This window comes from Cydia pomonella, chromosome 8, assembly GCF_033807575.1.
Source record: "Cydia pomonella isolate Wapato2018A chromosome 8, ilCydPomo1, whole genome shotgun sequence".
In the NCBI taxonomy this organism is placed as follows: domain Eukaryota; kingdom Metazoa; phylum Arthropoda; class Insecta; order Lepidoptera; family Tortricidae; genus Cydia; species Cydia pomonella.
In genome coordinates this window covers 7772109-7800106 of record NC_084710.1, presented here as the reverse complement: position 1 = coordinate 7800106, position 27998 = coordinate 7772109, and the positions used below count along the sequence as shown (strand labels likewise).

Sequence of the window (27998 nt, the reverse complement as noted above, 5' to 3'; positions counted from 1 at the left end):
TTGGGTACTAGAACTAGCGAAAGACAAAGTGATTCTCTCTGTCTATATTTGAAATGAGCCAGTCCTGGGCCAAAATATAAAAACTGTCAAAGAAGTGTTTTGCATTAAAAGCTAGTTTTTTGTACCATAAGTTGAAATAGTTCTTGCATGACGCTAAAAATTCAGTTGTAAATATTAAAGAATACCTACCAATATCAATATCAATTTTATATCGACAAACCGGTACAACCTAGAAAAGGTTAGCTGTCATGTCACATCACTAGTTAAACCTCTGACATTCTCAACAAATGTAAACATATTGATTTGTTGTATTTTTAACTCATTTTATTGACTTGCGGCTAAGGTTCATTACAAAATGGACCAGGAGACCGCGAAGAAGCTGTTCGTTGAGGGCGGAACGTTCGTGTTCCTTGGAGTACCTGAGGAAACGCAGTTTGGTATTGACATGCAATGCTGGAACACTGATGAGGATTTCCGTGGAATTAAGATGATTCCACCGGGTTTGCACTACGTGCATTACTCCGCAGTCAGCAAGAGTACCGGGGACGTGTGCCCAAGGTGAGCGAATATGTTTTATTTTATTTTCATAAGTTTTGGCTGTGCTCGGTCCTTCACCCGGAAACCAATTCGATCTCTATAGGCAGGGGTCCGCGAATCGCCGCTCGGGTGCCATATACAGCTTTTCGAACTTTGTTGCAGCTACCTATAAAAAGAAAAAGTACCTACTCGGAATAGAGTAATCAAATCAAGGTTTGTGGTTCTTTATGAGTTTTAAAACATCATTCGATGATTCTCTACTCCGAGTAACTCTTCTTATTTTGAGTTAATTTGCTTAATGAGGTGGATATTTGTAAGGAGATGCTACTAATATGCTGTGTAGGAGTGCCAAGTTCAGCTTACTATGCTGATTTTAAGATTAATAGAATTTTTAAGATCTATGTACTATTTAGAAATAAAATTTAGGATTTAAGATTAGATCAAAAGAGCAACTAAGGTATGTCTTATTGCTTATAACTTAAAGCAATATAAATTTGTAAATAATGTTAACTTTTAAACATAGGTCTGGTTTCATGCACTGCTTCCAAAAGAAAGAATTTCTTGTAAAGATGTGGGACAAGAAGACGGAAGACATAAGCACAGAGGAGATAAGCGAAGAGAGCATCCAGCGGTTGAAGGACAACCTGTTCAACTTGGACCGGCACCTGGCTCCATACCCTTACGAGATATGGCAGAAATGGAAGCTGCTTACATCACAGATAACAGGTAATAGGCAATGTTTAATGCTAATTAAATTATGAGACTACCCTTTTTTGCACATTCAAGAACTTTTTCATACATTTAAAATGAAAACAAACTATAGTTTAGGCATTATATTGCCAACTTCTAGATTCATCAACAGATCCGTTCTGCGAAATAATAACTTTGCATTTAAGACATTTAAAATTTTCATATTTGTTGTTAGTAGTTAGAGATTTTCTGGTAAATAAGTTAAATGGCTTATTTTTCAAAAAGATAAAACACTTCCAAGTTAACCAACAGCAGGCCTATGGATCTCTGCGCGCGACCTCGGATTTATACCTATGAATCTCGTCCCATTCACGGTACAAAAGCAAGCCAGTTGGTTGTCAACTTGTCACACGCGCTGACCTACGCACGCCGCGAATATATGCGAAATGCCAATATGCCAAAATGTATGCGAAAGAAACATCTTCGTCACGAACAAATAACACAGCTTGTAGTGTGGATGGATGCAAAAACAACAAAACTAATAAAAAATATCGTTTATTGCTCTTCCGATAGATAGAAAAAGTAAGTAGACATTACGATATACGATGTATGTCTATTTACAGTTGTGCGCAATATAATAGCAGTACACTCTGCGACGATGATCGTCTTATAGAAAAGTTAATTTTTTTCTGGATGACTTGAGTTTAGATCTAAAGCTTTGATTGGAAATAATAGGAAAGATTCTGAATTACAATTATAGTACACAATTGTATTTTTTTAGTAGGGTTTTACGTGTTTATAGGAATTTCCGCAACTTAGTAAAAACAGCCGATTTTCATAATATTTTTTTTTTTACTTCCAATATCATTTAAGTAAAGGTTACAGTTAATTTTGAAACAATATCAAGTAATACAGAATAATTATGTAATAAGATACAATATTATTGCTCTAAAGTTATAGTTTTCCCTTAATTGACTTTTTCTTATGTACTGCTATTATATTGCACACAACTGTATGTTTTCTATAATATTTTTCTTTATTGTGTAACATAAATATCTATCAAGTTTTAAACTTTAAACGAAATTTTAAAATTAATTTTTGCTGGGTTCATTGTGCGGTTTATAAAACGGCGTAAACACTGCGGTTACTGCACGGAGATATGACCTTATAAAATGTTTCGCAGTCACTCGTTGGATTCGGAATGAAACGCATAAACGGAATATTATAATTACTTATTGCAACTTATCTCTTGTCTTGGTTGTCTGAAAGAGATCGCTTTTTAGCGATACGACCGCCTGTTTTTAGGTAAGAGTTTAGAGTAGGTAGTCTTAAGGTTGTATTTCGCTTTCGGTGTATTTTTTAACTGTATGGTGCACAATAAAGACAATTTGACGACCAGTTTGGCCTAGTGGGTAGTGTTCAAATCCTGGTAAGGGCATTTATTCGTGTGATGAGCATGGATATTTGTTCCTGAGTCATGGGTGTTTACTATGTATTTAAGTAATTAAGTAAGTACGATAAGTAAAGTAAAGTAACGATATATATAATATATAAATGTTTATAAATATTTATATATTATATATATCGTTGTCTAAGTACCCTCAACACAAGCTTTATTGAGCTTACTGTGGGACTTAGTCAATTTGTGTAATAATATCCTATAATATTTATTTATTTAATATTTATAAAGAATACTAGCTGCAAAACCCGGCGTTGCTCGGGTTAAAATAAATCGCATGTTTAATGGTATAAAAAATATTTGAGGATGCATTTTTTAACGTAGATAATATAGATTTCTATCTTAGATATTGAAAGACTTAGTCGACCATTAAATATGCGGTGTATAGAAAGTATATTTAATTAATTAACTAATTAACTAATTGAAATAATCATAAGTTAGAATAAAAAACACCTTAGTAAATGGAAAATTTATGTTTTATTCACACAATTATTTACATATGATATTCTACATACTACATATATGATAAATACATTAACATATTACACGTTATATTATACATTTACATTTTGTTTAATTTTTCTATAATACTTGCTTATAGACTACATTTATTGTTTTATTGCCCGGGCTGTAGATGAACAAATTTCGAGGTGATCCTGCTCGTGAGCATGCAACGTATAATTGACCATGTGCAAAGCATGGTTCCTTTAAGTCAACGCCACAGTATTTGAATGTTTGGCCCTGTGCTTTGTTGATGGTCATACTGTAAGCCAACTTCACCGGGAATTGTAAACGTTTAAACGTAAAGGGCAATCCATTTGATATTAAAGGTATTCGTGGTATAAATACTATTTGTCCTTTTTCTTTACCAGTCATTATACTGGCTTCGATGATGTTATTTTGTAGCTGTTTAATACAGAGTCTCGTACCATTACACAATTTTGGCGAGTTCAGATTTCGTAATAGAATAATTGGTGAACCAACTTTCAATTTAAGGCAGTGCAATGGCATTCCTGGAACATTTAGTGAATTCAAAAATTCAGAAGGAAAATTTACGCTTTCTTGTTCATCAGTCATTGTATCGATTGAGTTGTAGATTTTCTCTTCTCCCGGAATCATTTCCTGGATGATGTTGTTGATGCTATTGACAATGTCGTTTTTCGTGGCTAGAATAATGCGCTTCCGTAACCATTCTGAATTAGTATAATTTTCAGCAATACTTGGATACACTTCATTTATAAGTTGTTCCGGTGTTTCAACAGCATTACATAACTCATTAGTTAGTGTGATTTGGCCAGTATTTTCGTCTATTGGATAAGTGCCCTCTCCTATTTGTAAAAGTTTTTCAGCAAATTCTTGGGCCTTTTCATCTCCTGAAATCTGTGCTCTCATATTTGTTGTTAATTTAATTATTTTTACCTGTTCCCATATGAACGACTTCTTCAGGCAAGCGTTAATTTCATCTGCCGGCGTTGATTTCGGAATGACAGGTAGCGTTTGACGGAAATCGCCTGATAGTATTAACAATACACCTCCCATTATATTCGTGTTGTCGCGTAAATCTTGAAGTGTTCTGTTTAGTGCTTCTAGGGATTTTCTATGAGCCATTGTGCTTTCATCCCATATAATGGCTTTGCACTGTTTTAATATTTGTCCACGTGCCGATGATTTTGTGATGTCACATACCGGGAATTCGTAGTTAGCTACATCTAATGGTAATTTTAAACCAGAATGAGCCGTTCGTCCACCATCCATAAGTGTTGCCGCTATTCCAGATGATGCTAGGGCGAGAACGATTTCTTTATTTGCACGGATTTCAGCTAGAATTAAATTTATCAAAAATGTTTTCCCGGTGCCACCAGGTGCGTCTAAAAATATTATACCACTTCGCTGATTTTTATAATAATCCATTATTATGTCGTAAGCTTGTTTTTGACTCTCAATTAATAAGGGTTTGTTGTGTTGGATGTAAAGCCTCAATTCGTCGATATTATAATTTGTTTCTCTTAAAAATTCACTGTTCATAACATCCAAATGATTTCGTTTAGGAGATTGAACACCTAGTTGTATTAACGTTTGGTTAGAAATTGCTAAACATTTATCTTCTATCAATATCAAAGCTTTGTTAAAAATTTCTTCATTAAAATTAATTTCTAAGTCCGGATTTTGCTGTCGTAAATCAGCCAAGATGTCATCGCTCATATATTCTCGATATTTAAGCCATAGTCGATTTGGATTAGAAGGATTACATGTAGTTAATATGATTGCAAATAGCTCACGAATTTGACTTGCTGTTGCCGTTTGGGCTGCTTCATTCATAGCTAACTCCCAATGATTATCGTTTTCTAGTAGACCCAATCTTTGACATGCTTCACGATATGTCTCACAAATGTAACCATTGACAGTTTTTAGGTCTTCAAAACACGTTGGACCACGAATAGTGTGAAGTAATAAGCGTAGATAGAAACATTCAGCGTTTTTTGGATGCACTGTGTAGACTCGTCCTATTGTGTTACTCTTGAACACTCCATCATGTCCTTCTACTTGCATTCCACGTTTTCGAGGATTAAATTGTTTACTTGTTGTATCCCATGTATAATAGCTGGGTACTTCTGAGTAAAGTAAAGTCTTAGCAAATTGGTCTTTCTGGCATAATTCAAAAAATGCTGTTAAAGTTGTTCGAGTTGGTGGTTCCGTCGCAACTTTTTGTGCTGTTTCTGTTGTAAAAAACACACGTTGTCCATTTTCTAGGTGGACGGATAAATGTTGAACCGGTGGATCTCGATCGTGTATTGGAAAACTTAAAATTCGCCAAATTGCTTCGTTGGTATTAATGTAACGACCCATTTGATACTGTACTATTTCATCATGCTGGTTTTCATTGGTTAACGTAAAAACAGCCATATCACTGCCTTTGTTAATATATTTGCATACATATTTTATAGATTTAACAGAACTGCAGTATTCAACATTGATATGGGCATTGAACATTTTAGATAAAAGTGGATTATATGGTACTACCCATTGATTATTAACTTGAATTTCTGCATTACCTCGTATTTTAATTTTAGCTGTAAATCCGCCTTGTTCTGGTGATCGACGTCTATATTTAGGATATCCGTCTTCGCCTGTAACTGTTTCGTTCAAAAATGGCTTTGGATAACGTTTCGTACATTTTCCATCTTTCATACACGGAGAATTTCTATTTAGCTCACCACACGGGCCATGAACCATGTTTTTTACGATTATACTATAAAGATCAGAATCTTCTTCCGGGTTTGGAAATTCAGCTTTGATGATATCATCTATTTGATTCGGTTGAATTTTATTTTGGAGCCAAATTAAGTTGTGTGAATGTGGCAATCCTCGTTTCTGCCATTCAATTGAAAACATCCAGCAGATAACAACACCAAATATTTGATTTTTCACAATGGCGTCTATAAATTTAATTTGTTTTTGACGGAAAACTCGGGCAACAATATCATGTCGATCGCTGGCCGTCTGACCATATTGTAATTCTTCTTTGATTTCCATCCATGAAGAATTACATGTGAATGTTATAAATAAATCTGGTCTGCCGTGTTTCCTAACATAAGTTATTGCATCTTGAGCATATTCATGCATGTGACGTGGACTTCCAGTGAATGTCGATGGCAAGATGACCAATTTTCCCATGTTATCGACGTTTCCATCATTTATCATTGCATCTTTCAAATGGATGTATTCATCCGAACGCAACTTTCGTTGATTATGGCGAATAAAATCTAATCTTTCCGTTTCAATTTTAGCATACATGTCTACAATAAACTGCTGAAATAGCTGCCGACAGTTTAAAATATGGTTATATTCACCATTTCTAGTCATAATTCGATAAGCATAGAATTGCATAGCTGATACTTTTTTGTTAGTTTCGACACCTGTAGCTGGATTGATTTGTTGAATATTGAAATGATAACCATCCTCACCTTGCCAAAAAATTAGCGGATATTGTAGCGCATCATAACTACGATGTGTTTCAGCAATACGTTGCAATTTATTACTTCGACGTTGAATAATAATATCACGACGACTACATTCGTTATCAACAATGACTACGGCAACTTCGTTCGTTTGAGGTGCATTAAACCTTCGTTCGTGTTGACCGGCTGGTCTTTTATCTGCTCGAATGACGATCTTATAATTATCTGCAGCCATTTGGTCTAGAGAAGTCTTGAACACATTGATTAGTTGATTATGATTATGAAGTAGACGTTGTAATTTTTGAATAATATCTCGTTGCAGTCCCTGAAAGTTAGAGCAACGTTGGTCTGTTTCAAGTTCATCGTTACCAACAAAGTATATTTGAAGAAATTTTGGAGATTCATTAGACATCGGCAAAAGAGAGCCTAATCGGTGATAAATTTGGCCTTGAACCTTAAAAACCGGGCTGAAATTTTCTTCCTGACATATTAATGAAGCTCCAAATGAAGTCATTTGAAAACAACAGTTGTATCGACGTATATTTTGTAGAAAATGATTGGAATCTGGTGTTTCTCCAGTCATATATGCGAGTAATTGAGGTGGTGGTACATCTAGTGCTGGTAAATTGACTTTACCACTCGAGCAGCATATACCAGCAGTTTCGCCTTTAAATTTCCGGGCATGACAATACTCGCATATCGTATCCATTTTTCCGATGACAATATTTGGATGTTCACTGTATTGTTTTTTGCAATCATAATGGAAAGCCTGAAGTTCTAAACTTCCAACTTTACATGAAGCAGCTCGTCGTTGGCGTAAAGTAGCCATTCTTTCTTTTTTTTTGGTATTTTCCAGTTCACGTTGATCAGCAGATTGACGATTTCTGAGTGATCTTACTCGACATCTGGTTTCTTCATTAATACGTGCTCTTTCCTCTTCGGTTAAATTTTCTCTAATTCTTTTTACTCCTTTACGAATGTTTAAAACACGTTTTTCTTTTTGTTCTTCTGTTTCATTTTGACGTGCTATTTTTCTTCTTTTTGAAACCACTTTGGGTTTTGTAAATACTTTTTTTCGCCTTGGCATTGTAAATATAAAAAAAGTAATAAAATTAATCAAAACGAATATCTTGGTTGTTACAATGATAAAACTAACGAAAAGTTACTCACTTTCGGTTTATATACCGTTGAAAATCGAAATTTCTAGTATCAGAACACTCTAGAATAGTCAAATAGTTTTTACTTTTTCATTTGTTCAAATCACTTCAATTTATGTAATCACTGTTCACTCTTGGCTTCAATTGATCTTTTCGCGACTGTAAACACGGTTCAACTGACAAAAAGTCACTGATTTTCGGTTTATATACCGTTGGAAATCGAAATTTCTAGTATCAGAACACTCTAGAATAGTCAAATAGTTTTTACTTTTTCATTTGTTCAAATCACTTCAATTTATGTAATCACTGTTCACTCTTGGCTTCAATTGATCTTTTCGCGACTGTAAACACGGTTCAACTGACAAAAAGTCACTGATTTTCGGTTTATATACCGTTGGAAATCGAAATTTCTAGTATCAGAACACTCTAGAATAGTCAAATAGTTTTTACTTTTTCATTTGTTCAAATCACTTCAATTTATGTAATCACTGTTCACTCTTGGCTTCAATTGATCTTTTCGCGACTGTAAACACGGTTCAACTGACAAAAAGTCACTGATTTTCGGTTTATATACCGTTGGAAATCGAAATTTCTAGTATGAGAAAACTCTAGAACATTCCGAGGTACTTAATTACGATCTGGATCGTCAGGATTAATTTCAATAGTTGCACACATTTCGGAACTTTCTAGAAGCTTCTAGATTATTCTAGTCATTTCTAGAACTATCTAGAGCATTCCATATCGATTTTTACACTTGCAAACAATTTTGAATCTTTCTAGATCTTTCCAAACATTTCTAGAACTTTCTAGATCATTCCAGAAATTTTTAGAACTTTCTGGAACATTCTAGATCGATTCTAGCAGTCACACACAATTTTGGAACTTTTTAGATCATTCCAGAAATTTTTAGAACTTTCTGGAACATTCTAGATCGATTTTAGCAGTCACACACAATTTTGGAACTTTTTAGATCATTCTAGAAATTTTTAGAACTTTCTGGAACATTCTAGATCGATTTTAGCAGTCACACATAATTTTGGAACTTTTTAGATCATTCTAGAAATTTTTAGAACTTTTTGGAACATTCTAGATCGATTTTAGCAGTCACACACAATTTGGGAACTTTCTAGATCATTCTAGAAATTTTTAGAACTTTCTGGAACATTCTAGATCGATTTTAGCAGTCACACACAATTTTGGAACTTTTTAGATCATTCTAGAAATTTTTAGAACTTTCTGGAACATTCTAGATCGATTGTTACAGTCACACACAATTTGGGAACTTTCTAGATCATTCTAGAAATTTTTAGAACTTTCTGGAACATTCTAGGTCGATTTTAGCAGTCGCACACAATTTTGGAACTTTCTAGATCATTCCAGAAATTTCTAGAACTTTCTGGAACATTCTAGATCGATTGTTACAGTTGTACACATTCTGGAGTTTTCTAGATTATTCCAGAAATTCCAGAAATTTTTAGAACTTTCCAAAAGTTCCCATGAGTTAGAAAAGGACAGATATATATTTTTTCACATTTTAGCCACCCACAACCACCCACTTCCACCCACCGCGACCAAACTCCCTTACTCCCACCGGGAGACCAAGGGGTATTTACCACCCCAACAGGAAGTTGATTGGAAATAGTGGTGATAGAGAAAACCGTGTCTTTACTTACGCACATTAGCATTTTATATATATATTAAGATTACCTACTTACTTATCTTGCTCATAGTTAATTTACGTTACCCTTTCATACAGCTAATGGCCAGTTCTAATGCTAGTTTGACCATTAAAACTTTTATTTGTACCTACTTAAGTAGGTAGATATCTTCTATAGAATCTATAGTTAAAGTAGGTACCTACTTATTTGTAAAATCATTTCTAAACGTCGGCAACCCTAGCTTTACGCCGGTGCGCGCGGTGCCGGTAGCGGCGCGTTGAAGGTCACTCCATTGTATTTTTGTGTAGGTAAGAGTACGAGTATTATAATGGTAGGTATTTGCGTTTTCGTTGAGAGATAAGTATCTGTTCGTAAGAACTATTACTTATATAATCTGTGCCAACAGCATTCTATTAGAAATGCGTAGGGTCTTTTATGTTATTGCATCCATGCACTTACACTTCACTAAATATTATAACACAACAAGTTGTAATCATATTTTTTCATATTATATATTACTCCAGGGCAAAGACTTCTGCTTTATAAATCGCAAGTCAGACCCCATATGGAGTAATTGCTGTCATCTTTGGGCAGGAGCACCTGGATGCCAGCTTGGGCTCTTCGACTCAGTCCAAAGACGTGCTGTACGAATCGTCAACGATCCCAAACCGAGGGTCTACAGTATGAGGTTCTTCAAAAAAGGAGTGTACAGATTTTTAAAGGGTCGGCAACGTGCATGTAACACCTCTGGAGTTGCAGGCGTCCATAGGCTACGGTGACTACTTACCATCAGGCGGGCCGTATGCTTGCTTGCCACCGTCGTGGTATACAAAAAAACCAATTGGTTTAAAGCTGTACTTAGTTGTTTTCATAATAATATATAACCATACTTTTTAACTTAGATGATGTCATCAAAAAGTAACTTAATTTTTATCTATAATTCCAGCTGAACTCGCAACAAAACTTTCTCCAGAAAAAGGTATCATCCGAGCCTCAGTGGAACTCCTCTCCATGACGGATGAAGACCGGCCACGAGGCATAAAGTCGGAATCAATGGAGAGCCAGGAGGACCCAGAAACACCGACTGAGGAGGGTGCAGAAGACACTCCGGGACAGTCCGATGCTAAGAGAGCCAAGAGAGTCACTAGGGCTGAGAAGGAGAATGCTATGTTACCAGACTTGAAACCTGTACCAGGTATTAATTTTTACTCTGAAGTCATACAAGCGGATTCAATATTTTGGGGCTCGTGCACAAATCATGCGAGGTTCATTAGGGGAGGGGGGGTTTTGAAAGAAGAAGTAAAAAAAACCACGTGAGCTTATGTGGGAGAGGGGGGGGGGGGGTCGCCAAGAACCTCGCCAAATATCACCAAAATAGGGTCAAAAAGTAGCCGAAACAATTCAACCTCTTTGTATTTGCTGGCTGAAAGGTACGGCAAATTATTAAACAAAAATCAACTTTATTTAAGAGCCCGGATTTTACAGGATATGTGTAGGTAATACAAAATTACCATTTTGAGCAGTCCAAACTTAATGAAATTTACAAATAAGCTGCGCTGCTTCACTGCTTTACGCGCGTTTACCTAAACGTGCATCAGAAAAAAAAACCATTACTAATTAGGTGAGTCTGTTTTCAAAAAATTGATTTATTAAAATGAAAGATAACAAGACATGCTAATAGAAACCAGTACTTGTTATTTCTAATAGTTAGTAAAAGGTGTACAATTTCATGCGCTAAATCTATTTAGAGTTTTGCTTGTCACCTGACGATATTGACAATGACAAATTTAATAAGTCTTAACATTATGTTGTTTGCATATCAATTAACTCATATGACTAGTAAGCTGACCATGGATTCTGATAAGGATATTTTGAATAGAATTGATAATAATTTAAGAAGCTAATTAACTGTCATTTAAATCAGAGTTCCGTGTTAGTTTAAGGAAGCTTTGTCGGGAAATGTGGCTCACGACTTAAAAATTATATTGTCCTTTCATTTTAACTATAAGCAGAACTTTATATAGATAGAGTACACGCAAAATAGGCGCTAGTCGTCGAGTTGCGGAAAAATCGTCCGTGACACAATGTGTCTTATAGATAGAGTACTAGATAAGATAACCATTATACGCGAAAAATATGCAGCTAAAGTAAATAGGCGGCTCCACACAGAGCGAGCTGCGCGCGGTTTTCATCGCCTGAGCGCGCCGCCTCGGCCGAGGCACGTCTACACTGGCTGGTTTGTGCGTGAGGATATTGCCTCGCGCGTATGCTCGCTCTGTGTGGACCCGTCTACTGACGTTTAAGGAGTTATACTTTTTGTGGTAATTGGATTGTCAAACATCAGCAATGACAACCTAGTTATAGATCATTTCGTTCAAGACATTGTGTGCCTTGACACGTATTGTCGTGTTAATACGGGTAGATTTGACAAAATTGCGCGTCATCGTGGATGACACGAACTATATCGCATAATATTACAGGGCCGTACACAGCGCCATCTACTTCAGCTGCTAAACTTGCGGCTACAAAATTTAGCACTAAACTAATAGCACTGGTCTTCTGGTACATTTGTCTTCGAACATGTGCACTAATATCTAAGTACCTAATAAAATAAGAACAAGAACTTAAAACATATGTTTTCTACTCGTCGACTGTAATGGTTGAATTAAGATTTCGTATACCAAAGGGCTTGTGCACAAATCACGCGAGGTTTGACAGGGGGGAGGGGGGTACCACGAAAAAATCACGAGAGATCACGTTGGGGGAGGGGGGGCTATAAGAAAACCTCACGTGTATTTTTCTATGGTGAACGAAACTAAGAAAACATATCTACCACATACTTTTGTCTCGGTTTTGTTAAGCATAAATCTTCACTTGGCACTTCAAAATAGCGAGTCTAAACAAGATTTATTCTATACAATACTATTTATCTTAAAATTAGGTCGAACGAAAAAAAAATACACGTGAGGTTATGTAAGGGGGGGGGGGGGTCCCCAAGAACCACACCAACTAGGTATCACCAAGGGGGAGGGGGGGTTCAAGAAGTAGCCGAAAAAACCTCGCGTGATTTGTGCACAAGCCCAAACTATAATTGCGTACTTTTCATGTTCGGGCTCCCACTCAACTATAAGATTCATTTCGGTACACTGTAGTCAACTATAAAAAAAAATACCAATACATGCCGCCACGCTCCCAAAGAAAAGTCTAAAACTCTCTCTCTCTCTCGCTCTCGTACCTTACTTAGGCAACTCAGCAAGCTTCGTTGCCTAAACACGGTACTCGACTGAAAAACTCTATTATGTCACGATTGTATAAAATACTATTAAAACATATTTAGTACGGTCGCCAAATCTCAAAAGCCCTCTAGAAACACGATTTAATTGACTCGGCTCGGCCTTACCCACAACCGGTATCAATGTGTTCGGACAGTTCTCCTGATCACCGTACATGCGGTAGTAAAGCGGAAAAATGGTGGAGGGGATAGTAATGACGTCACAAAGATGGCGGCCGGACCTATTCTTTTTGGCGGTGTATCTCGAAAACCACTTAACCGATTTTAATCATCGAGGTGTCAAATAATAGCTTATATTATGGAGATTATTTCCTTTTCTACAAACATTTACCTGAAACCTATAGGAAAAAAAATAATCACAAAAAACAGTTTTTTTATAAAATTATTATTTTTTATTTTGTAAAAATCTCCGTAAATATTAGCATTTCGCAAATTTTGTTTAATATAAAACATATTGCTTCATTATCAAGGAATATAATGAGCCTTAAAACATACAGATCGAGTAATAAACAATGAAGCTACACTCATTTATTTGCGCATGGGTAACGATAACTGGCTTTTACCGGTCGAAACTGTGGTGACTGTTACGATACGTATTGAATGGAATTTATAGAGTATCGGTTTTAATTACTGAAATTATAATTAAAATACACAATAATGTTACCTTACTTCGACGTTTAGTCTCTTTTTTCGTCTTAATCATAGGTAGGTACATATTTCTTTTTACTTAAAAATTTTATACAGGTGAACTTTTAACCAAGCCGCTCCGAGGCCAGATTTAATTGACTCAGCTCGGCCTTACCCACAACCGGTATCAATGTGTTCGGGCGTTTCTCCTGATCACCGTACATGCGGTAGTAAAGCGGAAAAATGGTGGGAGGGGATAGTAATGACGTCACAAAGATGGCGTCCGGACCTATTCTTTTTGGCGGTGTATCTCGAAAACCACTTAACCGATTGTATTCATCGAGGTGTCAACTAATAGCTTATATTATGGAGATTATTTCCTTTTTACAAACATTTACGTGAAACCTATAGGAAAATAATAATCACAAAAAACATTTTTTTTTATACATTTGGTTGGTAGGTTTGTCTTATGTTTTAAAGCAGTAAAATCTTTCAAGTCGAAACACAGTATAAATATACATTTTGTTGTCTAATCTAAAAGTATGATGTTCATTGTTTAAGACTGATTAGTGATTACTGAATTAAATAACATGCTATTTGTTATTTTTGTTTTATTTTTTAAATCAGGTATTAATTTATTCACTATGTAACACTATACAGGCAAAATGTGTATCATAGTTGGTCTGTAAGTACTTACTACTTGTGTCGAATATAGGTATAAGATGAAATTTTAACCACCAGCCATACTCTGTGCAGTGACTTTACAGGTCATACTGAACAACTTTTATTATGGGACTAATGCCGAATCACGCAAGAAAATTTGGATCTGGAATGACACCCACTGGCTGTGCCCTACCACACAAAGCGAGATGACATTCACAATGCCCATACCTCTCTTTTGGACGTAGTTTAAGGACGTACCCGGGTCCATGACGCATGCTCGCCACACCGCTGCTTAAAATAAGCTGACGCACCGTAAATTGAACTGCGTAAAAATCGCAAAAAATATTACACGGAGATCTTATGGCAGACACCGTACCGGTGACGTAAAAGACGCAACTGTTTTGCGAACAAAAAAGATTCGCGTGAAGCACGTCACTGCGATTCCGTACCGTCACCGTTTTTTAAACAGCGGTGTGGGGAGCATGCGTCAAAAACGGTACGCATACGACGCGTCACTGCGATTCCGTATCGTGACCGTTTTTTAAGCTGCGGTCTGGTCACACCTTGTATTGTATTGTATTGTATTGTATTCGGGCGATTTTTCCGCAACTCGACGACTTGCGCCTATTTTGCGTGATATGTTGGGGGTGGGCTAGTCCTGCCAGCCCAGCTCCTCGAGGAATCCTATCAAACCTTTGATGTTGAGTAGGACCTCGGGGAGGTCTCTCGGAGATCCGAGATGTTTAGCCCTGTATGGAGTCACTCCGCTGCATTCCAGCACCACGTGAGAGGCTGTTTCTTCTGTCTCCATGCAACCTCGGCACAGGGGACTGTCTGTGACACCTGTTGTGAAAAGATGTTTGTTAAATAGTCCATGACCTGTTATGACACTGGTTACCATACTCAGTCGGACCTTCCCTAGTTGCAGGAGCGCCCTTGTGAGTTTTCCGTTGATGCCAGGCATGGCTTCTTTTGCCTGTCTGCATCCAGTCTGGTTCAGCCAGTGTTCTGTGTGTAGTTTCCCTGTACGTGCCAGCAGCATTGAGCGTACCTTGCTAAATGGTATCGGAAGAATCGGTTCCGGACCAATCGCCCCCGCATTCGATCCTTGCCTGGCAAGCTCGTCCGCAGCATCGTTACCTCGGGATCCACTGTGTCCCTTGATCCATTGTAGGGTGATCTTGTTATTATGACATACCTCCATTAGTCGTTCGTGGCATTCGTGTATAAGTTTGGATGTAACTATATGGCTATTTAGAGCCATTAAGACTGCTCTACTGTCGGAGAGTATGCGGATGGAGGATCCTACTACCTTCCTTGCAGTGATGGCAGCCGCCGCGTTTATGATGCCCATGCACTCAGCTTGGAATACCGAGTTATGGGCTCCTAGCAGAGTGGTGATCGACATGTTCAGGTCTTCCAAGTGTTAAGGTTCCAGAGCCCGATCCGCTGTCTGTTTTGGACCCATCAGTGAAGATTCTCAGCTCCCGGGGATTGAGTCCTTCATGATTGTCGTCCTCATATAACTGTATTTTGTACCTTTTATCGAAGATAGCTTGTTTGTGAATCCGGTCCGTGCCTGACCTAAGCACTGGAAATTCGTCATACACCTTTTCCAGGCATTTTGTGTGAAGAGCTCACTGTGATGTTAGACCATATCTTGAGGGTTCGCAACCTTACCACTGAGAGACTGGCCTCTTGCTGTAAGTGTAGGTGCAGCGGTGGAAGGTTTAGCATGACCTCCATGGCTGCAGTCGGGGTAGACCTCGTGCAGCCAGTGGTGGCCGCGCATGCGAGCCTTTGAAGTCTTTGTAGTTTGTCTCGTACGTTGCCTAGGTTTGTTCTTGGCCACCAAACCAGAGCACCGTAACAGAGTAAGGGGCGGATTATCGTCTTATAGAGCCAGAGGGTAATTTTCGGGCTGAGTCCCCACCTCTTACCAATCATCCTTCTGCACTGCCAGAAGACAACTCCCGCCTTGTCTATCCGTTTGTTGATGTGGTTGTTCCAATTGAGTTTATTGTCGAGAGTTAGTCCTAAGTACTTAACTTCATCGGACAGCTGTAGCTCAGTTTGGAAAAGTGTTGGTCTGGTAAAGTTGGTCGCACCTTTATATGGGACAGTCAAAATTTTTTTCGCGATTTCGGAATTGGGCCCATAGTAAAAGTTGTTAAGTATGACCTATAAAGTCGCTGCGCAGAGTATGACTGGTGGTTAAAAGTTCACCCTGTATAAAATTTTTAAGTAAAAATTAATATGTTCCTACCTATGATTAAGACGAAAAAAGAGACTAAACGTCGAAGTAAGGTAACATTATTGTGTCTGGTTTTTATAATTGTAATTATAATTTCAGTAATTAAAACCGATACTCTATAAATTCCATTCAATACGTATCGTAACAGTCACCACAGTTTCGACCGGTAAAAGCCAGTTATCGTTACCCATGCGCAAATAAATGAGTGTAGCTTCATTGTTTATTACTCGATCTGTATGTTTTAAGGCTCATTATATTCCTTGATAATGAATCAATATGTTTTATATTAAACAAAATTTGCGAAATGCTAATATTTACGGAGATTTTTACAAAATAAAAAATAATAATTTTATAAAAAAACTGTTTTTTGTGATTATTTTTTTTCCTATAGGTTTCACGTAAATGTTTGTAGAAAAGGAAATAATCTCCATAATATAAGCTATTATTTGACACCTCGATGATTAAAATCGGTTAAGTGGTTTTCGAGATACACCGCCAAAAAGAATAGGTCCGGCCGCCATCTTTGTGACGTCATTACTATCCCCTCCACCATTTTTCCGCTTTACTACCGCATGTACGGTGATCAGGAGAACTGTCCGAACACATTGATACCGGTTGTGGGTAAGGCCGAGCTGAGTCAATTAAATCTGGCCTCTGAGCGGCTTGGCGACCGTACTAATTTGAAACCGGGTCAACCGCGAATTTATTTCGGACCTTACCTTTATTTCCGACGTTTCGACGCAGTTACACAATAGTACATTACGATACAAGTGCGAAAAATAGTAAATCCGAAACGAGTGGCGATAAATTAAAACACGACCGAAGGGAGTGTTTTAAATCGACGCGAGTTGCGAATTACCTATTCGCACATGTATCGTACGTTTTACAGTACATATGGCCCTTTAAATGTTCGACACAGTAACGTAATATGCTAATTTTCGCACTAGTGCGGTAAAGTAGCACCATATGTACTGTAGATGTCTATTTTGACATTTTGCTGGGATCATCAGTTATTCGCGACCGCGAACAGTGAAACCTGCGTCGAAACGTCGGAATTCGGAAATAAAGGTAACAAAATAAATTCGCAATAGACCCGGTTTTAAATACGTTCTAAAATGTCTTCACGACGCGAAAGTTTTAAATGTAAAAAAAATATTTTTGAAACAAATATGTTTTTGTCACATTGCAGGCGCTTCAATGAGGTTCACAGAAATACCGCAGGACAAATACCCTCCAGGCTCCACTCCAGAAGAGATCACCAAGCATTACTTAGACCAGTCCTACTCTTTAGAGCTGATGATCGCGCAACACGATGAGTAAGTATGCTATTTACATTCATTGATATAACTTAAGCCACTTTTTTGCTTGACTTTATAATGCTGGTGCGTGGTAAGGCGGCGGCGGCTGTTGTCGTCCAACACAGATTCATTCAAGAACCCCATTGCCAAGGGGGTATAGGCCTTAAAGACTATTACAGAGTATAGAAACAGTGTCAGGTAAGACGACAACGTTTTTCATGGCTGTGTAAGCCAATTCGGGAGCGGCGAACACGCCCACAAGCCTGGCAGGTGTAATGTGGCCGTGGCGAGAAGATGTCGCTCTGATGACGCTTCCTCCCCATAGTTGCTGGCGACGCCCTTGAAACCACCGCTAGCGTTCCGGCTCCGAGCGACTCGATTAAAATTAGACTTATTATTTAGACTTATCCGCGCATCAAATAACTAATTTCAATTTTCCTGAGAAGCTTGACTGTTATTTAACCTGAATTATTGCTCTAATGTTGTCATAGTTTTAGTACTCGTAGTATCTATGAGCCACTAGTTGCTTGAATTGAAATCAAGTTTTTCATTTCATAAGTTTCGGGCGCATAATTAACGCTCGATGCACTCAAACATTATATTCACCATAACCAGAGTAGTAAAGTAATTAAATAGTCCAAAATATTTTGTAGTTTGATAGCTGAAGTAAAGGACGCTAAGGAAGAAAATTTTCGTAATTTCTATCGCACGTGCGTAATAATATAGCTCCTCGTCCCGCCCATGATGCCGGCGGTCAATGCCACTGTGCGAGTGGGACAGCAATATAATTATGCGCGTGCAATCTAGATAGGATGTGGCGGTCAATGCTCGAGTCTTCGTGCTTAGCCTCCTTACTTTAGCTATACGACCTCGTAAATTATGTGGTAACCTAATGGTTGGTAATAGCCGACGTTTTATCTTCAGCTGTCGGCGTACGCGTCTTCCTATCCTTCCAGGATCCTTCATCTTCCAAATTAGTCATATAATGTAGTTTTAAAATTATTATTTTTATTCCAGGCCCTTGCACATCATTGGAGAGCTGCAACTAGCATACCTTTGCTTCCTAATCGGGCACTCACTCGAATGCTTCGAGCACTGGAAGAGCCTCGTCATCCTCCTCTGCTCATGCGATGACGCCATCCACAAATACAGGAGCGTATTCTTCCACTTCATCAGAACAATTGAGATACAAATCGAGGAAATGCCCGAGGACTTCCTAGCCGATATTGTCATGAACAAGAACCTAGTCTATAAGAAGCTGAGAGAGTTCTTCAGGACAGCCTATGTGAGCAAAGTGGATGGTCGACTCCTCACAATGATTGAACGATTCAAGGAGAATTTAACAGAGAAATTGCAATGGGATTTCACGGGATTGGATGCTGATGATGAAGATGAGAGGCCGGTTATTGTTAAATTGGATGATACGGAGTAGATATAAATGTGAAACAATTGGAATTTTTGATATATAGCCCAAGTCCTGGAAAGCATAATGTAACTCCAAAGTGGAGGTCAAATATTTGTATCCGTTTGTATTGGATTTGTGTTTGGATTAAATTGTCTTAGATAAACAAAATCCATTCAAATATTGAGCAGTCCGGGCAAAGAAGTACATAATTGTATTGATTTTGTGTAAATTATCATATCATTTATTTTTCAAATAGTTTCAATGTTAGGCGTATTTGCTTATTAAATATACATTTTGAGGTTTCTATAACATTAGAGTTATCGGAATGTTATGTGCATTGATGATATTATTTTATATCTTTATTTACAAATATAACGACGTATGTTAGCATAGGTTGTGACATAGTTTGGACGTGTTCCAATATTGTAAAACTCCGATATATTTAATGCTAGTGAAAATCTGCGACAAGTAAATTAGTATTTCTCTGGGTTTTACCCAATTAAATGTAGTGCCAAGTGGGATTGTGTAGCCTATTAGGCTTGCATATTACTTAATTTAATCCTAACTCTAAATGTTTTAGTACAAATACTGTTTTCCATATATAGCACTTATATGACTTCTGTCTAGCTGTCTCTTCTTGTTGCTGTATTTAGATGTTTTTCTATTGATAAATTTTTTAAATTATTAGTCAGTGTGGTATTTTAGAGTACATACCGTAAGCAAAAATAAAATCATTCTGGACTTGAATCTTTAGAACGCTACGCATTTACATATATATTTAAGGACGGGCCTTTCGGGCAATAAGAATGGGGCCAGTACAGCGGTGTCACGCACAAGAATTCGAGCCAATCGTGCAGTCTAACGCCACAACGATTGGTTGCCGAGTTCGCATCACGCGCGCGATTGGTCGTAACTAGTTGCGTTAGACTGCATGATTGGCTAGAATTCTTGTGCGTGACACCACTGAACTAGCACATTCTTAGTGCCCGTAAGGCTCGTCCTTGGATATATGTCAATGGCGCTACGCCTATCGCGTGTCATCGTGAACCGCACAAAGGAGGAGAATGCACGAAGGTTGATATTGCGCTGTAGCCGCGCGCGTCAGTTGACGTCTTTGGCGGTTAACTCCAGTGTCAGAATTCCCGCATTGCATCTATTCATGTATTGTCATGCAGAAACGCACATATTTTGTGGGAATTACGGTGCGAAATGAAATGTTTTCAATAACCGGGTCCACACAGAGCGAGCATACACGCGAGGCAACTTCCTCACGCACAATACGGCCAGTGTAGACGTGCCTCGGGCGAGGAAAATGCGCGTGTATAATAACCAACAGTTTTATTGAGGCGTTGTGAATAAATAAACATCCCTTGTAAGAATGCTTCATTCGAAGGGCTGGATTTCCGCCTAGGCCCACGAGGCCCGGGCGTATAGTTCGTTTTTCTAGCATTAGAAAAAAGGTAAACTTGACATGAATTTTTATTGAAAAACGCTTTTTTTAAATCAGTTGCTTATGAAAGCAAAAAAATGTAAATGATCGAATAGATTTATAATTCTTACGTTTGCAGTGACTTATTTTTCAATAGACGTCAAAATCGCCTTCTTTCTAATGCTAAAAAAAGGACTATAGGGGCCCAGACAACCTAGCATGGTTTTGAAATGGAGAACGGGGCTCTTCCAAATTCTATGTGAGTGCCTAGGGGCCCTAGGTCTCGAAATTCGGGCCTGTTCATTCGCGACGTTTGTATAAGATTTTAGTTGTATTTTATGATTGGTATATTTAGGCCAAGGTTACCATCACGGCTTTATGATCTTCTTCCTGTTTGTTATAATTATTGGATTAAGCATAATGAAACCTTATAAGTAGTACAGTCTAGAACTGTAGTTTTATGTACTGTGTACATCTCTAGGATCCAGATCAAAAGAATTGTTGACAATCCTTTTGCGATCCATACACTAATAATATACCAATGTCAATTTTGAACTAGATTCTAGGTGTTTTTGATCAATATTAGCTTTAGTGCAATAAATAGACATTATTTTCTGATCATCTGTGAGTCCTATTTCAATTGTAAGTACATTAATATAATAAATAAAATGTACCTGTCAAATGTCTTTTCGTTTTTAATGGAAAAATAAAACCACTATTTATAAACAATTACTTAAGCTTTATTTTTCTTTCTAAATTGTTTATTTCTTGGCTTCTTATCGTTCTTCGCAAACTTAGACTTCTTGGGTGACACCTCAGGTTCTGTAAGAAATAAAAAATATAAGATCCAGCCCAGTCTCAAGAAAACAGCGGGTTCTTTGACTTGTTTGTATCGGAGATCTACCGACGGGTGGATCAAACCCGATAAATCGAACAACAATGGTTTTTGAAATTTGGACTATATGTGACATACGTAGACTCGGTAGAGTTCTAATTTTAACCAAAAAATATTTTGATTTATCAGGTTTGTCCTCCCTAATCAATTTACTAAGTCATCCCAATACCAGTTGCGATTTGTTTTATTATTGTAACACCAATATGTGTCCTGTTAACAATACTGAACTGATAACTAGCGGTGGACTGTGGACTGTATAATGAACGATGGGATGATGGAAACACGTATTATAAATTAATTACTTTAATAAATATAATTACAATAAATATTAGGCACAATTCTATCAGTGGCAACGGCAGAACTGACACATGACATGGAATAACAAAAACAACTAGAAGAATAAAAGAGGTCGCCGGCCAGTCGCCAACAGAACTTTAGAATAATGTCTCAAAGGTACAATGTGTAATAATTAACTTACGGAGGTTTTTCCTTTTCGCACCCGGCTGAGCCAGAGGCGTTTTCTTACTACCCTGTGTAACATTGACTGGCTTTGGCCCTTTCTTGGGTTGAGGCGGTTGAGAATTCTGCGCCTTAGGACCATTGGCAGGTTTGGAAGCTTGCTTAGGCGGAGGCAAAGCTACAAGAGGCTTCTTGCCCTCTTTCTGTTTGATTGGTATCAATTCTGGTATTTCTTCCTCACTGAAAAATTGCAACAATAGTTTATTGTCGAGGCTCGGAAGTAGCCTCTTACTTGCTGGCTTTCGTTTTAAACGGACGACCTTGGGAGTCCGTTCAATTGAATCCGAAGCCAGGAAGTAGCCTTCCAGTCGAGTCATATATAGTGCTTTTCTCAAAAATGTTGCAAGAAATATAAATATAATAGAAATATTTTATATAAGAACGTTTCTGTTCCTATATATATATATTTTCACAGAAAAAAGTAAAAACCATTGAATTGAAAAGATTTGCTTTACCGCCTATTTAATTTTTTTTTAATTAAAAAATAAGTGTATTTTCCTGCCGAAAATACGCCAACAATATTTGAGACAGCTAAATAGTCACTGTACCAACCTTAATAAGTGCTGATCATCTATTTGGCTGTTTAATGGACCTATGCCGTCTTTTGATATGTCCATTTCACCTTTTTTAAAGTTTGGAACTCGACAAATAATTAGGCCATAATATTCGATTATTATTAGAAAGCAATGGGAAAAGTATCACAGATCCAAAGGCAATATTTATAGTTAAAACTTTCTGAGATTATTTTTTCGGCAAACCCAAATCTGTTTAACAAAAGGCATTGTTTCTTCTATGTACCGTGGTAGTTACCGCATTTGACATAAGAAAGATGCCATCAAAAACATAACTTGTAAAAAAAAAAAACAAGTCTCGCAACCGAGTTCTGCTAACGTAAAGTTGTGAGATCCATGTAACACCAAGTCGGTTAATTTAATTTATTCAGTCCCTACTTGAGGGACCTTCTGTCTTATGTTAATGTAATATTGTAATTGTGGCTCTACTTGCGAGAAAATTGCTGAAAAGCAGCTTGGTCTGTGTAGATGTGCCTCACCCGAGGCATATGTTTACAAAATGCAAATGCACGACTCCGCAGACCGAACTACTCCGCGTGGCAATTTCCTCGGCTTACTGACTAACCTTTCTTCATCATCACTTTCCTCTTCTTCATTATCATCATCTTCTTCATCACTTTCATCACCAGAAGACGCGTCTGAATCATTCGCCAGCATCTTCTCATACTCATCAGAGTCAAAGTCTAAAGAACTGTCACTATCTTCTGCCTCTTCTGCAATTTGAATGAAGTTTTCTGGCAGTTTTACGCCAGCTGCTTGCATTTTCTTCTGTTTCTCGTTCTGTTTTGCCTTATCACTTTCTTGAGGCTTCTTGACATCTTTCTTGCTTTTTCCTTCCGCAGATTTTTCCTTTTTCGTTTCTGGCTTCTTTTCTTTTACCGGCTTAAGTACATAAATTTGAAGTTGAGAAATTATTAAAACGCATGATCAATAACAATGAAAAATATTATTATCGATTAAAAATTTGTGGTATATTGTGAGATTTACATTTGATAATGAACTTTGTTATTATTTATTATAGATTGTTTATTTCTAAAATACTGTTACATATAAAGCAAATTTTGTTATAAATTGGAAACCTTAAACAGTTACAACTCTGAAGAGTTCATATGAAAATTGTGAATTTTGAACAATTTATACACTGCATTAAAATAACTGTTGAATATTGTACAAACCTTTTCTGTTGTTTGTTCAGCATTTATTTTCTTCTTTTTATTCTGCTTTTCTTCTGCCTCATTCTTTATCTTAACAGCTTTACCTTCTGAATCAGATTTAACCTTCGCATTTTCTAACAGTGCCACAGGAACATCAACAGGGTTGAAGAAATCATAGTCTATACCTAGATCATTCAACTTCTTCTTGGTTTTACGAAGACTAAAAATTTTGATTTTGTTGTTAATATGAAGAATTTTCCTATATCAATAAATATACTTAATTGCTACCTACAGTATGGAGACATGCATGGCCATAGAAATAGATAAATAATTGGGGGAACTGTCTTAAACTTCATTCATTATTTATTTATTGAAGTTAAAACTATTATAGATATTCTGATATCGATAAAAATAAGAACTGTATAAGAACAAAATACATAAGTTATAAAAGCTATGAGTAGGAATAACAATGGACTTTAGTGTGACATAATATTTGTGACTGTCAAGCTACTTACTTTAGAAGCATTTTTTTGGCCTTCTTTAAATGTTCGGCATCAGTCTTTTCAGCATTATGAGCCTGTAATTTCAATAAACATTGGTTAAGTTTACATATTTAAAGGATCTGTTATTTCACCAGATACTATCAAATTATTGATATTTTATCACCAATTCACTGGCCTCTTGAAGCTAAACGTTTAAAAAATAACAGCTGAACTTTTAGGTTACAATAGAGATCTGATGATGTGGGAAAACAATCAGAAAAATGTTTGTCTATCCAAATAAGTTTTTGGAAAAAGAAACATTTTTGGTACAAGCTTTTGTCACGCTGGTTGTCAAGCTGTTTTCCCATCGCTTTGGAAAGATGCCGACATTATTCCTTTGCCTAAAAACTCGAATCCCTCCCCCTTCTCAGACTACCGTCCTATTTCCATTCTTCCTTTCCTCTCAAAAGTTCTAGAGAGAGTGTCTAGTACATCAGCAGTTTACTTCTTTTTGGAACAGACATGCGCTCTTGAACCGGTACCAATCCAGTTTCCGTTCAGGCCACAGCACAACTACCGCTCTTGTAAAAATTACTGACGATATTCGGGCTGGTATGGGTAATCGTAAGATCACGGTATTATCGCTTTTGGATTTCAGTAATGCTTTCAACATGGTTGACTTCGATATTTTGCTAGGCATATTGCGTTCACTTAATGTATCTCCTGTGGTAGTTAACTGGTTTCACAGTTATTTAATTTTAGTAGGGCGTCGGCAGCGTATAAAGGTGGATTCCTCTCGATCTTCGTGGTGCAACACGCTTGCTGGTGTCCCACAGGGCGGCGTGCTGTCTCCTCTTCTTTTCTCTATCTTTATAAACTCTATCAATTCCAATATTTTGTCCTCCTACCACCTTTACGCTGGCGACCTTCAAATATACAGGGCTCTGTTGCCGATCTACCACAGACTATCTGCGCCATGAACACTGACTTGGAGAGCATCTTAGATTGGAGTAAGCGTTACGGTCTCAAGGTAAACCCTACTAAAACTCAGGTTATGGTAGTAGGTAGCTCAAAGCTTACTGCCCAGATTGATTTTGGCTCTCTACCTGCCATTGTGTTTGACGGTATTTAGATTCCGTTCTCTCTCCAGGTAAGGAATCTCGGTGTTATGATGGAACAGTCTCTCTTGGGCACCTCAGGTGAGTGAGGTTAGTAGGAAGATGTTTGCTGCAATTGCATCACTCCGCAGACTTCGAAATTTCTTGCCTTACGCCACAAAAATTGCGCTAGCTCAATCTCTCTTACTGTCCATATTAGATTATGCTGACATTTGCTATCTCGACCTTACGCTGGATCAGCTGAATAAGCTTGAGCGCCTCCAGAATCTCTGTATAAGATTTATATTTGCCTTGCGCAAATATGACCATGTGTCTCAGTTTCGTTCTCAGCTAAAGTGGCTTCCTATTCATCATCGCCGTGACTCTCATGTTCTTGCCCTCCTTTATGGTATTCTCTTTAACCCCGCTACACCACCTTATCTTATCTTAGAGTGTTTCAAGTATCTCTCTTCTAATAGCTCATAATAGCTCTTTTACCTTCCGGGCTGTTCGGTTGTGGAATGCTTTGCCAGTAGAATTAAGATTAGCTAAATCTCTCCCCATTTTCAAAAATCAGCTGTAACTATACTTTCTATCTCTACCTTAAGTTGCCATTTTATATATTGTATATGTGTAAGTATAAATATATGTATATATATAATATATTGTATTATGTTATATTGTATATTTATTTGTATATTAGGTATTGTTTTAATACTTATGTAAGTAGTTTGTGTTTAATAGTCTCCATATTTAGCTCCTTGCACTACCTGTTGACTTTTGTTTGAGTTTTAAATTTCCTGCTACCTAAAGGTTGTCTGGAAGAGATCGCTTTTTAGCGATAAGACCGCCCGTTGTTACCTGGTTCTATTTTCCTTTAATTTCCAAAATTCATTTGTAGTTTTACATGTATGTAAAATGAATAATTGTTGGTGCAATAAAGAATATTTACTTACATACATACTAAAAGGGCAAGTATTCTGTGTTATGTTAAATATGCATGAATTTGTATGAAATTGTCTATTGGTTTCACAGTGCTTTGGCATACTGTTGTTAGGAATGCTGTGAAATGATTGAATTATAATAACGTTAAATAAATGCTAGTAAAAATGAATCACCAGTGCAATAAAGTTGTCTTTTACTGAGGTCCGACTGAGTATGGTAACCAGTGTCATAACAGGTCATGGACTATTTAACAAACATCTTTTCATAACAGGTGTCACAGACAGCCCCTATGCCGAGGATGCATGGAGACAGAAGAAACAGCCTCTCACGTGTCCCGGAATGCAGCGGAGTGACTCCATACAGGGCTAAACATCTCGGATCCCTGAGAGACCTCCCCGAGGTCCCACTCCACATTAAGGGTTTGATAGGATTCCTCGAGGAGCTGGGCTGGCAGGACTAGCCTACCCTCACATGTCACGCAAAATAAGCGCCAGTCGTAGAGTTGTGGAAAATCGCCCATATACAATACAAGTTGTCTCTTTTCATTTCAGTTGTACATACAAGCTCAAGTCAAATATACCTTTCGCTCTTTAATTCTCCTGTGGGCAGTGGGGTTGTTTTTGGTGCTCCAGTATTTCCTGAAGGCCTTGTGCTTCTGTTTTTCAGGTGGAATGATGGCAGCTAAAAAAGAGATGTAGGTACAGACACGGTCGTCATAAACATAAAATAAGGACTCTGGTAATAAGGAAATAAAAATGTATACTGTACTACAGTAATTTTTTTTAGAGTTACAACATTCCTCATTGTAGAGAAATTGTTATTGTTACTTGTCAGTTTCATTCTCATCTATCTACCCATATCAGATCAAGGTGAAATCTGTCTCTATCTACTTTTAATAGGGATTATTCCTAGAGATATCATAAATGTTTAAACACACCTGATATTTACAACCTTTAGAAACTTACTGGCTCCTTGAGTATCATTGAAATATGCACAATTTTAAACTTCAAACTTAAGTATCATTGAAACAGCTATCACACTAATGTTCAAAATATTAAGGCTTTTTTTTAAGTTATAGATATACCTTTGATCAACCTTTTCCCCATGAGATAGTTGTTCATGGTCTCAGCCACAATCTCAGCGACTGCAGGTTCACGGAACTCCACAAACGCGTAGCCCTTGGAGCGGCCGGTACGCGGGGACCTGATTACGCGCACATTCGTCACCATGCCAAACTGCTTGAAATACTGTGTCATTTCATGCTGCAAAATTAATAGATTAGCTGTGGGCACTATTTTAAATGGAATGCTAGGATTATACAAACACCAAAACAAGTACAACATAATTAAAAGGTTTGAATACCTGAGAATAATAGATCTAAGAACAACAAGTAACTTAATTTTATTGCAAAGTATTTATTGCCAGCTTCCTGTTACATCATGAAGGTTCTTAAAGAAAAACCAAAATAAGTTCAAGTATAGCATAGCATGGTACTTAAAATGTTAACCAACCTCGTAAAATCCGTGCGGGATATGAGATAAATACACTAATCCTCTGTCTGGGCGCTTCTTCTTTTCCTTAAGCTTTTTACCTTCGTCATCCTTCGGGGCCAGTACTGCCGGCTTATGGGGTTTATCTTCTTTTTTCTGCAATAATTCATTTGAGTAAAAACGCGTTTTGAAAACATAACCTCTTAAAGCCGATATGTAGGATCATACCTTTAAAAGCTTTTTAATTCCTTTAATTGATTTATTGAATTTCCGTTGCTTTGTAGAGTCTAAAGCAACATTTTCCTCCATAGTGAATGTTATGAGTTATTTAATATTAAACAAAATCTCTTCTGCACTACACGCTGCAAATCGGCAAGGCGGACTCAGATCTCAGATTCACTTCACTTATGTCATTC

The 27998-nt window shown here is 37.4% G+C and overlaps 2 protein-coding genes across 3 annotated transcripts; one reads left to right on the top strand and one right to left on the bottom strand.

Annotated features, from left to right (window-relative positions):
- The first annotated feature begins 259 nt into the window (after positions 1-259).
- LOC133520467 (protein AAR2 homolog) lies at positions 260-21114 on the top strand. The gene is made up of 5 exons (XM_061854899.1): positions 260-558; positions 1061-1263; positions 10407-10655; positions 17486-17612; positions 18612-21114. Exons 1-5 carry the CDS (start codon positions 356-358, stop codon positions 19024-19026), a joined length of 1197 nt encoding a protein of 398 aa, XP_061710883.1. The 5' UTR covers positions 260-355; the 3' UTR covers positions 19027-21114.
- On the bottom strand, positions 21106-27998 carry LOC133520465 (MKI67 FHA domain-interacting nucleolar phosphoprotein). 2 transcript variants are annotated; one of them, XM_061854897.1, is made up of 9 exons: positions 27811-27998; positions 27604-27738; positions 27177-27354; positions 26673-26773; positions 24084-24145; positions 23590-23788; positions 22980-23305; positions 21802-22022; positions 21106-21250 (listed from the first exon to the last, which is right to left on the bottom strand). In XM_061854897.1, exons 1-9 carry the CDS (start codon positions 27889-27891, stop codon positions 21162-21164), a joined length of 1392 nt encoding a protein of 463 aa, XP_061710881.1. In that variant the 5' UTR covers positions 27892-27998; the 3' UTR covers positions 21106-21161. The 2 variants fall into 2 exon arrangements, with proteins under 2 accessions (XP_061710881.1, XP_061710882.1); XM_061854898.1 differs by having other exon boundaries at positions 22980-23296; positions 27811-27997.

What these genes read in the sequence shown, in the direction of transcription:
- LOC133520467 (XM_061854899.1), top strand. Translation starts at nt 356, where the DNA reads ATGGACCAGGAGACCGCGAAGAAGCTGTTCGTTGAGGGCGGAACGTTC. An exon ending in GCTTACATCACAGATAACAG is followed by an intron (nt 1,264 to 10,406) that starts GTAATAGGCAAT and finishes CTATAATTCCAG; the next exon opens with CTGAACTCGCAACAAAACTT. An exon ending in ATGATCGCGCAACACGATGA is followed by an intron (nt 17,613 to 18,611) that starts GTAAGTATGCTA and finishes TTTTTATTCCAG; the next exon opens with GCCCTTGCACATCATTGGAG.
- LOC133520465 (XM_061854897.1), bottom strand. Translation starts at nt 27,891, where the DNA reads ATGGAGGAAAATGTTGCTTTAGACTCTACAAAGCAACGGAAATTCAAT. An exon ending in GCCAAAAAAATGCTTCTAAA is followed by an intron (nt 23,789 to 24,083) that starts GTAAGTAGCTTG and finishes CAAAATTTTTAG; the next exon opens with TCTTCGTAAAACCAAGAAGA. An exon ending in TGCGAAAAGGAAAAACCTCC is followed by an intron (nt 21,251 to 21,801) that starts GTAAGTTAATTA and finishes TATTTCTTACAG; the next exon opens with AACCTGAGGTGTCACCCAAG.